The following is a 12,279-nucleotide window of genomic DNA, read 5'->3' on the forward strand; positions in this document are numbered from 1 at the left end:
CTCCACACTCTTTACCTCCTGCCCCTGTTAAGCCGGACAGATACTACAGGGTCCCAGACTCCCATAAATGTCTTTACAAAAACCCTGCTGCTGACCCTGCTGCTGACCCAGAAACTATCTCACAGGGTCCCAAAAGGGTCAAGGCTGCTTCTGCCAAAAACCCTGTCCCCTCAGATTCTAGGGCTTTGGACAGATGGGGGAAAAAGTGTACACTTCTGCATACCTTGGCTGTAAGGGCTTTAAATTGTCAGTTTCATATGCTCAAATATCAGCAATACTTAATGTCTTTGTTAAAACAAAAAATGTTGACAAATTCTGAATGTTCTGAGAACAAAGATTTGCAGGATTTATTGCATGCAGCTGAATAAGTGGGAAAACATACTTTGCAATGTGGCTATGATTCACTGGAAACCTCGTGCAGGGCCGCTGTTACAGGTTCTGTTATTAGAAGGCATGCTTGGTTAAAGGAACAGAATCTGCCTGATCATGTTAAAGCAAAAAAAATTATTGGATGCTCCATTACATCATTATTCTTTGTTTGATGTTAAGGCAGAGGAGGTGTTAAAGAAAATGGAGGATTAAGGCATAATCTATGCAGACAGTAAAGGATTTCTTACAAGTACAGCCACCCAGATTTAGCAGGAACTGGCCCTCTAAGAATTGGTCCTTTCCAGTGTTAGACAGACCACAAAGAGGCAGATTCAGACGCCCTAGAGGCAGGCAATAGCCCCAGGGCTCATACATGCCTAAACAATGGGGTGCTTCTACCTCCAAAAGCGGAGAACACAAATCACAGCCTTGGAGAACAGTCCCAATGAATTCCCTCTGCCAATGCCAAGTACTTATTTTTTGGCAGCACCCTTGGGGGGGGGGGAAGCTAGCACTTTTTTCACAAAACTGGCACAAGATCACCCAGGACAAATGGATCTTAAATATAGTCTCTCAGGGTTACAGGTTCCACTTTCACACCCTTCCAAGGTTAAAAGGTATGCCAGACCTGCCACGCAAACAATGGCAAGAGGCACAAAAACAAGTTTCATCTCTCATGGACATGGGGGCTATTCAGCCAGTGCCACAACAAGAGCAGGGACAAGGATTTTGCTCAAGACTTTTCTTAGTACCAAGAAAGGACAAAGCCTGGAGACCAGTTCTGGACCTGTCTAGTCTAAATACTTTTCTGGACGTCCCAAAATTCAAAATGTTGACTACAGCAGCTTCTGCCCATGCTGGACAAGAAGGCTTGGCTTGTAACTTTGGACCTCAGAGGCATACCTGCATGTCCCAATCAGACAATCTTGCAGAAGATACCTCAGATTCATAGCTGGCTCAATGCACTACCAATTCTCTGCACTGCCCTTTGGCTTATCTACTGCGCCCAGGGTCTTCACAAAATGCCTGGCACCAGTAATTGCATTTTGCAGACAAAGAGGAATTCAAATATATCCCTACTTGGATGACTCCCTTATTCAAGCAAAGGACGAAGATATTCTACTACAGCATCTGGCGTTTGGAAAAAGATTACTAATTTGTCTAGGGTACACAGTAAACGAAAATAAATCAAAACTAGTACCCACTCAAGAGATAATATTCCTGGGTGCAGGCTTAAATACAACTGCCCAGATGGCTTATCTCACGCCAGACAGACAAAGGCATCTGACTTCTTACTTCAAAGACATGGCAACAAAGACCCAGTTATCTGCAAGAAAAATTCTGTAGACTCTGGGCTACATGGCATCCTGCATTCTACTAATTCCATATGCAAGACTGCATATGAGGAAACTACAATGGTATCTAAAAAGTGTTTGGACACAACATTCCCACAGCCTGGAAACAGTAATTACTCTTTCCCTGCCTGCAACACGAATTTCAGTGGTGGGCACAGGCCTGTCACCACAACAAGGGACAGCCATTCACCTTACCCACTGCCAGGTAGACACTAACAACAGATGCATCAGATTATGCCTGGGGGGCGCACATGGCAGGAAAATGTATTCAGGGCACATGGCCCACAAACCAAATGCATCTTCATATCAATCAAAAAGAGATGCTAGCTGTACAAAATGTCGTGACAGCCTTCAAGGACTTACTTCATCCAGGACAACTACTGATAAAGACGGACAATACTACAGTCATGTACGTAAACAAGCAAGGGGGCACACATTCCTAACCCCTCTGCAGGCAAGCCATGACTTTGTGGAACACAGCATTGACTTATCAAGTACATCTGCAAGCACAATTCCTGCTAGTAAAGACAAATACTTTGGCAGACGAACTAAGCAGAAACCTCATGGATCCTCAAGAGTGGAAACTAGATCCACAAATTTTCAACTTAACAGGGAAATGGGGATGCCCAGACATAGATCTATTCGCCTCCCCTCATAACTGCCAGCTACAGAGATTCTGCACTCGAGCTTATCACAAGCAAGCATGGAAAGTGGGTGCTCTTTCAGCTGGAAAACCCTTACAGTATATGCCTTCCCTCCTCTGCCTCTTCTCTCCAAGGTACTCCTAAAGGTCAGACAAGAGAAGCCAAAAGTTATACTGATTGCCCTAGACTGGCCACGCCAACACTGGTACCCAATCCTAAAGAGCTTGTCTTGAGGCCCAGCCTGGACATTGCCTCTAATACCTCATTTGCTGACCCAACAGAACAATCAAATCCTGCACAGCCAACTCAGAACCCTAAATCTGGCTGCATGGCGGATAATGTAATAATTCAGAACACACCTCTCTCTAAAGCAGTTATGGATGTTATTTTGGAGGCCAGGAGGCCCAGCACCAGAAAATCTTATGCAGTAAAATGGAAGAGATTCTGTGCTTGGAACCATGCACAGGGAATCGATTCGCTTGAACCAAATATTCCTCAGATTTTGCAATACCTTACCGAGATGCTGGACAAAGGCCTACCCTTCTCATCAATTAAGATCCATGCCTCTGCTATTTCAGCTCATTACAATACGGGCCCACCTATTTTTTCTCATTCACTGCTAAGACAGTTTCTCAGAGTGGCCAAAAACATAAGACCTCCAAGGAGAGCTCCAATACCTACATGGGACCTCAATTTTGTCTTGGAAAAACTCACACTGCCTCCTTTTGAGCCAGCCAATACAGCAGAGATAAAGTACTTGTCATGGAAAATCGCTCTTCTCCTAGCAATAACTTCAGCAAGAAGAGTCTGAGTTACAGGCACTAATGGCTGTGGAACTTTTTATTATTTTCCATCAGGACAGGGTTTCTCTAAGGACAAACCCGACATTTATGCCTAAGGTAGTGTCCAGCGTGGCTCTTAACCAAACCATACATTTGCCTACCTTTTATCCAAATCCACAGAATAAGGGGGAGAGACTTCTGCATACTTTGGACATACACAGACAGCTACGTTTTTACTTGGACAAGACTAAAGCCTTCAGAAAGACTGAGCAACTCTTAGTGGCATATGCTGCCCTTTCCCAAGGAAAAGCCATTTTCACTCCAGGGCTTCTATGGATGACATTTGCGCAGCAGCCATTTGGGCTAAACCCCATACTTTCATCAAACATTACTAATTGGATTTGGTCTCCAGGGGAAGAGCGGCCTTCGGCTCAATGGTTCTCAGTAATGTTCTTCCATAAGGGCCACCCAGGTTCCTCAAGGTAGCTTGGGATGCTGTCAGAGCATAAAAGTTCAGATTACAGTCAACATAATGACTTTGGATGATTTATGCGTAAAATAAGTCACAGAAAATCCTGTGGAATGTCCACTGCAAATGCCTGTTTTCTCCTGAACTGTATATTTTAGGGAAATTATATGATGAGAGAGTAGCCAAATAACAGTAGGGGTTGTAAAACCAGAAATTGATTAAAAGAGGCAGGAGTAATCTCTTTGGCTTCTAATTCTGAAATGTTATTTGGAGTAGGGGATAGGCACCTTCCCCGGGTAACAGTAAGCTCCTCTTGGGTACTTGATGCATCTCATAAGGGAGATTCTTGTCTGATTTTCTGCCTTTTTAGTGTTGTGAATCACTACTTTGGGTGCTGAATATGCTGGTTCCATTCTGTAACCTTTCTAAATTATAAGTTGGTCTTCAGGCAGCAGGTGTATCCAGTATATGTTGCAGCATCTTGTTGATGCTTATACTTATTATTGGAGCTGTGCATCAGCATTTAGGGGTGTGTGACTCTTTCCTCTCAATGACATAATTCAGGTTCTCAGTTTTACTGTTCATGAGTCCATGGCTTCACTGTAATTTTTTGCATTGCTGTGGCAAAGATTCTTACTCTTCATTCACTGATACTGTTGTAAGAGTTTAACCTTAGCTCATTGCAAAGGATTCAGTCTTCTTAGGACCCCCCAAACCAGCTTCTATCCTCCTGTTCCCAAATGCAAGGCTGTCTTGGATATTTGTATAGCCTTATATGTGCCCTCTCCATCTTCATGGTGTAATGTCCAATAACTAGATGGCTCCGTTATTAATACTAAACACTTGAGTTTGCTGTTTAAGAAATGAAGCCAAAAGCTCAGTGATATGAAGTTGGCTTAAGAAGTCTTTCAGGCAGTAGGTGAAGATCTGTTAGTAAAGAAAGGAGTGTATGCATAACCCCGTGTAGAAGTAGGTGCACATATGTCATGCACTACAGTGTGATATTGCATTTCCCTAGTACTTCACTGGCTTTATACTGACATACAGCCTTATGTACTTGATAGTGTCTGTATTCTGGATGTTGAGGATTTAATTGCTTAATGCTCAAATGGAGCGTTATGTCCTGGCTCCCTTTTTAAGTACATTTTTTTGTTTGCTTTTATTAACTCTACTGTAGGTTTTGTTTAGATTATTGTGAAAAACACCTGCACAATTAGCACTTTAACGAATTAATGTGGAATATGTTTGGATGTTAATGCCATTTTTTATTCATTGTCAAATGACGGTTTCCGTTCTACAGCTTCTCCTTGTGTTCTAGTATACATTACTCATGGGGTTAGAACCATATAAGAGAAGGGTTACGGGTTATTCACAGTATGTATCCTGCAAAGAACCATATAAGAGAAGGGTTACGGGTTATTCACAGTATGTATCCTGCAAGATTGGCACTCTGACACCGTGTTGCATAGCTTTTGACTTTTGAGCACGTCGTTAAGCCCAGTTATTGTCTGTTACCCCCCCAAAAAAGACACTAATGCCATGCTGGACGTATCTTGCTAATAAATTGTTTTGTTAAACAGTGTGTTATGTTGCAGTGCGTGCTGTTTGCCTTTTGCATTTGTGAAGTAATGAGGTTTTAATGAGAACAGAAAATATATACCAAGATATTTAAAAATCACGAATATAGGAGAAAATTTTACATGTTAATGTTTAAGGTATTTTGAGTCATTAAGGTGAAAGTGTATTCATATTTGTTTAATTTCTTTAAAGAACTGGTTGGCTGATCCAAGTGGTGGGCCAGAAGGAGAAGAGAATATCCAAGCAATTTTGGCAGAAGCCAGGAAAATTGCAGAGCTTTGTGAAGACCCCAAAGACAGAGATGACATTCTACGTTCACTTGGAGAAATCGCTGCGTGCACAGCAAAACTGTCTGAACTAAGACGGCAGTATGTCTCTTACTTGTACAACTTTGTAGCAGTAGTGATTACAGACGAGTTAAATTATATGTAGCTGCTTGTTTTCAGTATAGTGTTGAGTAGTGCATTAGCTGTTTGGCACATATGCATGAATGGGTACTAGTTTTGCTCCTAAACACTTTCTCTACTTCCAGCGTCATTTGTCTGACATGCACCTTCTGTAGTTCTCCATTTGTCCCTGCCAGTATGTTTCTGGGTTGGGTATGCAATGGACTTAACTTTTGGTTTTGCTGAGGTTCCAGTGCGTCATAAAACAGCAACAGCTGAAATTAGTTTAGGGTAAAAAAGTAAATAAACAAAATAAGCACCAATGCATAATGATTGCCGGTACTAAAAACTGTCAGTGTATTTGCTGATTCTACCTACACAGATAAAAGTATAATATGTAATCTCCCTACACTTGTATTAAGGAGTTGGCAAAGCTCATGTATTAAAAAATTAAATGTTACAGGCAGTACCAGAAGGTTTTAAGGAGAGCTAGCGGACATTGGATTTATCTAGAGTCACATCAGCAGTACAAAATAACACATTGCAATATTTCTCTGAAACAGTAAGACCTCTGTGTAAAGTTCTGCACAGTTCTGAAATCACCTCTTTACAAAGAATTTTTGAAGGTGGAGAAAAATTCCCAAAAACTGTCCGCATAAGCTACACAAGTTTTTTTGCCCTAAAAAAATGACTGATTAGGAAAAAGGACTTCTGGGAAGTTTGAGTAACCCATTTATGTTTACAGAAGTCAGGCGAGTAATTTCTTTTAAAAATGTTGCATAAAGTAAAGAAGGAACAGTCTAAAGATGGTAATGTTGGCTTAGGCCAAAGTGAAAAGCTAGATATTTTTATTTTTTGGGGGTGGAGGGAGTAAGTGCACACGATGAACATCCTCCCTATAGCTGGAAGCTGATTAAGGAACATGGAAGAAATCAGATGCAGGGTTGTACTAACTGTGGGGGAAATAGTGTTTACTCAGTTCTTCAGTAATCAAGGAAATGAACAGACTTCATTATGCATCTTCACTCTGCTTATCTCCTTCCTTGATTGATATTCTGATGTTTTTAAATGGTAGTGCATCCTTCTGTCAGTCTCCCATCCCCTTTGAGTGTGGCATTATTCACCAATCATATGTCCATTTTGTGCTTTAAATATACAAGGATTCAGAAAAGCAGGAGAGAGGTCTCAGTGTCATTCAAAGACTGTAGGGATTTTACTGCCATTCTTGTCTCCAGTAGACAGGCGCACATTAATGTTTGCACTGCATTCTTGTCTCCAGTAGACAGGCGCACATTAATGTTTGCACTGTTTGTTTCTCTTCACCTGACCAAACAGCATATTTGCACAAATCTCCATCAGCTGCTGTCTCAATGCTGTTGTAACTCACCACCCGCCCTGCAAGTGTGACAGCGGCTAGGCACTCATGCTCACTTCCCCAGTACTCCATCTAATCTTTAGACCACTCAAGTCTGTTTATAAATGTAAGTCGTCAGCTGTGGCACAAACACTGTGTGCCTTTACCAGTGAGATGGTCTTTGTAATGCTTTTGTGTGGTACAGAAGAATCCAACCACATTTGATGAGGTATTTGGTAGCTTGATGAACCTATATTATTTCTGGAATTGAGGAAAATACGACAAGGGAGATCAGACCTAGGGAGCCTTGTTGATGACATTACCATATTTTTCTCTGTAGAGATGCTTTATTTTTGGAATAGAGTTTTCTGCATCTTATCTTGCTTTTTCAGCAGTTGGTTGAGGTAGTTTGTAGACATGATTTGGCAGATTTCGTGTCCCTTTCATAGCATGACATAGCAGTAATACAAGCTGTGGACATGCATTATTTCATGGAAGATAAAAATGATATTGCTGAGCTTTATAGTAGCAGGTACCTCTTAATGTAAGGCTTCTGGCTCCCAGAAATTCCATATGTTATGACCTTTCAGAGTTCAGGTGAATGTTTTTTTCTTGGGCATTTTCTTATGGGCATCTGACCTATTTGACAGGAGAGAGCTCGAGGCTCTAGTGATAGCATCACCACCTAGAAAGCTGAAGGATTAGTAGCAACTGTTAAGGTAGTGATTAAGGAATGTTGGATGATATGCAGATTCACTAGATTTAGGGTACTAAGATATCTAGAAGTATTTTATCTGGGTATATTTTTGTATTTACATAGATCCAGCCCTAATTATGGTTGAAACCTGGATTCACTGTCGCCTGCCTTCGTCCGTTTCAACATATGGGTTGTCGGATCCTACCTCTGCACCATCTCTGAAGTTTCATGGATCCAGGGCTCTGACTCTTCACCTACCCATAAATCCCTGCACTTTGCCATGTACCTCAGATTTTGTTTGTGCCTGAAGTATTAGACATGTTTTTGGAATGAGAACTCAAAATCTTTTTGGTGTATCCTTTTAAAGGTCATCTGCATCTCTAACTCCTCGTCCTACTGGTCTGTCCAGCTTTCCTGTGTTCTTTTATTCCAGAATATTTTGTGCGAGTCATTTAAAAAAAGTTTCTTTAGTATAAGCTTTACACTAGGTCTTAGGATATTTTTTTCTTCTAGGGTTAGTGGTAGCCAGTGCATGCTTTTTTTGCAACTAGATAGCTTTCTGAAGAAGAACCGTTGTTCCTTTTTGCTTTTCAGAATATTGGATGGTCAGGGATTCAAAAAGTGCCAAGTTTGGCCACAAAATTGCTTCCACGAGATTCTCACACTTTGTCTTTACTGTTTGAGCACTGCCCGTCTGCCCGTCTTAACACTGACTGAGATTTACACATCCTTTGGTGCCAGGGGCCTTCAGCCCTGAAGGTAAATGTTAATTATCAAGGGTCTCCTGTCTCCTCAGATAAGGTCTTCCCTTCTACTACTGCTTCATCTGCTGCTGCATCCATATCTCTGGCCAAAAAAAGACAAGGCCAAGCCTGAGGATAAAAGTAATGAGAAGGAAAGGTTGCCGAAAGTCAAAGGAGAGAAAAAATCTAAGAAAAGGGGTCTAGACCCCCTCTGTTTTGGTTGGTCCAGTCCCTAGGATTCCAGTTGTCAGCAGCTTGAACCCGACCCTCCTCTCCATGGCTCTTACCTTCTCCAGAGCTGATAAGCCTTAGATTGTACTGTCTCATCATTACAAGAAGAGACATTCGAGACCAACCTTGGTGTCATTTTCAGTTTGGTCATCCAGAAGCCTCACCAAGCAAAATGTTGCAAGGATGATGTGGAAGTTCTAGAGAATGCAAATCCAGCTTGGGATTATCTCAGAGACTTCACCCCTAGAATGCACCTAGTACTGGTCCAATAATCCCTCTTCTATCTCCAGTACCGGTCTGCCGTTTGGGTCCAGTAGTCACATATCTGATCTGCTCTGGTGCACTTTTGTTGAAGTCAACAGGTTTTGCTACTTTGACTCAAACAGTATCCTTTTCTCTTTCGACTCCAAGGCTTTCCAATCTACAAGAGTTTTGAGCCAAAGCCACTGTACTGGAGCTTGACGGGAAGGGTCGAATACAAAGTTCTTGGAGCAGTCTCTCTCTCTCGCTCTGGGCTTCAGCCCTCAACAACTCCGTTGCAAGATACATCTCACACTGGGAAAATTCAGATTAGAGGTGTTCATGTCTGCTTAGTGCAGCAGGAGATTCCTTCAAGTCTGATGTTGGCTTCGTTGTTCATGGCTTTTGAAAGGGTGTTGGCTGTGCCAGGAAGAAAGGAATTACCACTCAGCTTTGCTCCAAACCAGCCACTAGAGGTTTTTGCTTCTCCTTCCAGTCTTTCTAGTTGTCAGGGACAGTCAGCACTACAGACCTCCAAGACAGCTCACTGTGTGGGTTCTCAGTCTGATTCTGACCTTTCTCACCACCCACCAGCTCAGGTTCACCGGAAACAGAAATACAGATTGAAGCACATAGTCTCCTCCCCAGAGTTGTTTACAGAAAATATAAATTTGGATGATGATGAAGGCTCCCCCAGGTCTCCCTCAGAAGATGTCACCTTTGGTGAGATTCTGGAATTGATGAAACAGTGAGGGGGATGGTCCACAGATGACCCTTCACCAGACAAGACCATGTTCTTGGAGGCCTTTAGTTCTGGCTGAGCTTCATCATAGATAGGTCTGCCTGTTGATCCCTTAATTGAACTTGTGGCTTAGCATGGAAGGACTTTCATGTGGTTGAACCAATACCAAAGAAATAGGACATAATTTGGGAAGCACCCAAAGATGGAGAAGTATTGAGGCAAGGGTCCACCAGTTGATGTGGTGGTAGCTTTGGCCAACAAGAAGGAACCATCTGAGCAAAGTTCCTCTGTCCCCCCTCCTAAAAGAGTCTAGGACGTCAGACAGATTTGGGAAATGAACTTGGGCTTCAACAACCTTTGCCCTTAGAGCGCTGAACTCCTTGGCTTTTGTAACCTGTTTTTCAGAGGGATTTGACCAAAGAGTTTTCCAAGTTACTTTCAGGTAAACCTCCCTGTGGATGTGCAGAAGACTGTGGACTCCTAGTTTACCACATTGCAATCCACATCAAATGTCACCATGTCGCACTCTCAAATGTAGCAAATGGTATGGCTAGGGCAACAGGCACTGGTATTACTGCACCACCATCATACCAGGATGCATCTTTGTGACTTCATGGAAAGCCTAAAGGCATCCTTCTTTAATTCCCCATTTGATAGATTCACAATTTTTGGGTTGAAGGTTAAGGACCATCTTGCCAGGAGTACACAGGATTCTAAAACCCTGTCTGCAGTGGGAATTCATTTCTCCACCCCTCAAAGGGCCTTCTCTAGGAACCAGAAGGGTGGCAAGATGTGATTCTGCAAATCAGAGATATTACCACTACAGTTCTGGGGACAAACAGCCTTGTGGTAGAGGAGGTGGCAGTTCAAATGGACATTGCCCAAGAGGCAGAGGTGGGGACCATAAAGTCAAGATTTTTGCATTCCATTTACCGAAAGGCCTTACCAGAGCCCCTGAGAGGTTGCCTGGTGTCTGTGTTCTGGAGGTAGTCAGGGGCTCCTATCCATGCTCCCAAAACCTGGCAAGACTCAACAGATTCCTGGGTGCTAAACATATTTCATTTTGCTCAATAACAAAGAAAAAAATGTGCCCATTCTACCTGTCAGTGGGAAATGGCAGCAGCAAAAATTTACAAGTTGCTTGAAAAAAAGTCATCCAGCCTGTCCCCAAAGAGCAGCTATAGAGGGTCTACTCAAGGTTCTTTTTGTTAACCAAGAAAATGGTGGACCTCAGACCTATTCTAGAGGAGTCATTTAAATCTATTTGTTAAACAGACAAAATTCCAGATGGTCACATTACAGTTCATGTTACCTCTACTGAGGAAGGATGATTGGCTGTGTTCAATAGATATCCAGGATGCATACTGTCACATAAAGATAGAGAAAAGTTCGAGGTTTATCCATTTTTGACTGGGAGCCAGTCATCAGTTCAGAGCACTGCCCTTCAGTCTCACCACAGCCCCCAAGGTGTTCACCAAAGCAATATCAGTGGTTGCAGCTTGTCTTAGTCTACAGGTGATCCAAGTTTTCCTGTACCTTGACAGTTGGCACCTTACTGCTAGCTGCAGGCATCTACACTTACACCATCTTTTCCTTCTGCTTCAGCTAATGCAAAATCTGGGAATCGCAATAAATCTGTCCATGAGCCACATGGAACCTTCATAATGAATAGAATTCATTATATGCCATCTGAATTCAATACTACAGATTGCCTCAGTCCAAGGTATTCTCCCTGCGACTGGTAGCTACTCGGGTACTTCAACATTCTTCGTCCTCAGCTAGATTAATTCTGTGTCTTCTAGGCATTATGGCCTCCACATGAGGGTACTTCAGTGGGCTATCCATAGAGTGATCTCAGAATGTTCACCCTTTAAACGCCAAGATTTGCATGACACAAATCTGTAAGAATAGTGTCAGTGAGTGGATAATCCTGGTCAGTGACTGAAGGTTTCACCCTTCCACATGGATTCATTATCGGCTGGGGGGGAGGGGGGGCATTTTGTAGGGATATTGGTTACATCTGGAGGCCAACATTCACATCAGTGTCTCAGAAGTGACAGTAGTTCTAACATTGCAGGCTTTTCACGACTTTCTCCTTAAGGGTATGATTTTCATAGTAGTAGTCTGGTACATCAACATACAGGGAGGGACCAGCTCATACCCTCTCTTTTTGGAAGCCATAAAAGTATGGTAGTGGGTGATGTCTATGCGCAGATTTCTGATAGCAATGCATATTCCAGGACATCCAATGTTTGTGGACAGTGAGCAGAAATATCTTAATGCCTCATGAGTGGTCCCTCAATTCAACAGTGACAACTTTGATCTCTTTGCTGGGACCAACATTGCCGCAATCTTTTTGCATCCTACCTGAACAACAAATAGCAGTTACTTTGCCCTCGTCCTCCACAAGTACTGTCACTGACGGTGCTGTAAGTCCACAATTGGTTCCCGGGCCGTCTTTATACATTTTCACCTTTGCTGCTAATGCACAGCTTCACTCAGAAAGCAAGAAAATACATGGCCAAAGTGATCCTCATTGCCCCTTTCTGGCCCTGACAAACTTGATTCCCTTTCCTGTGGCCTCTTCTAGTACATCCCCTATAGATGTTTGATTATTATCCAGATCTCTTGACTTACCCACCAGATTGCCTCCTCTGGATCAAAAAATCCATGAAACTAACTGCTCGTT

General features: G+C 42.6%; 1 protein-coding gene across 1 annotated transcript in view; it reads left to right on the forward strand.

Annotated features, from left to right (window-relative positions):
- The window catches only part of VCL (vinculin), a 1,795,541-nt gene that overhangs the window by 789,181 nt on the left and 994,081 nt on the right, over positions 1 to 12,279 (forward strand). The window contains exon 13 of the mRNA XM_044055664.1: positions 5,390 to 5,565. Within this exon, the coding sequence (XP_043911599.1) occupies positions 5,390 to 5,565 (176 nt within the window). The remainder of the gene's footprint in view (positions 1 to 5,389; positions 5,566 to 12,279) is intronic.

The sequence above is a fragment of the Protopterus annectens genome, chromosome 14.part0, assembly GCF_019279795.1.
Source record: "Protopterus annectens isolate FY-2018-M chromosome 14.part0, PAN1.0, whole genome shotgun sequence".
NCBI lineage: Eukaryota > Metazoa > Chordata > Ceratodontiformes > Protopteridae > Protopterus > Protopterus annectens.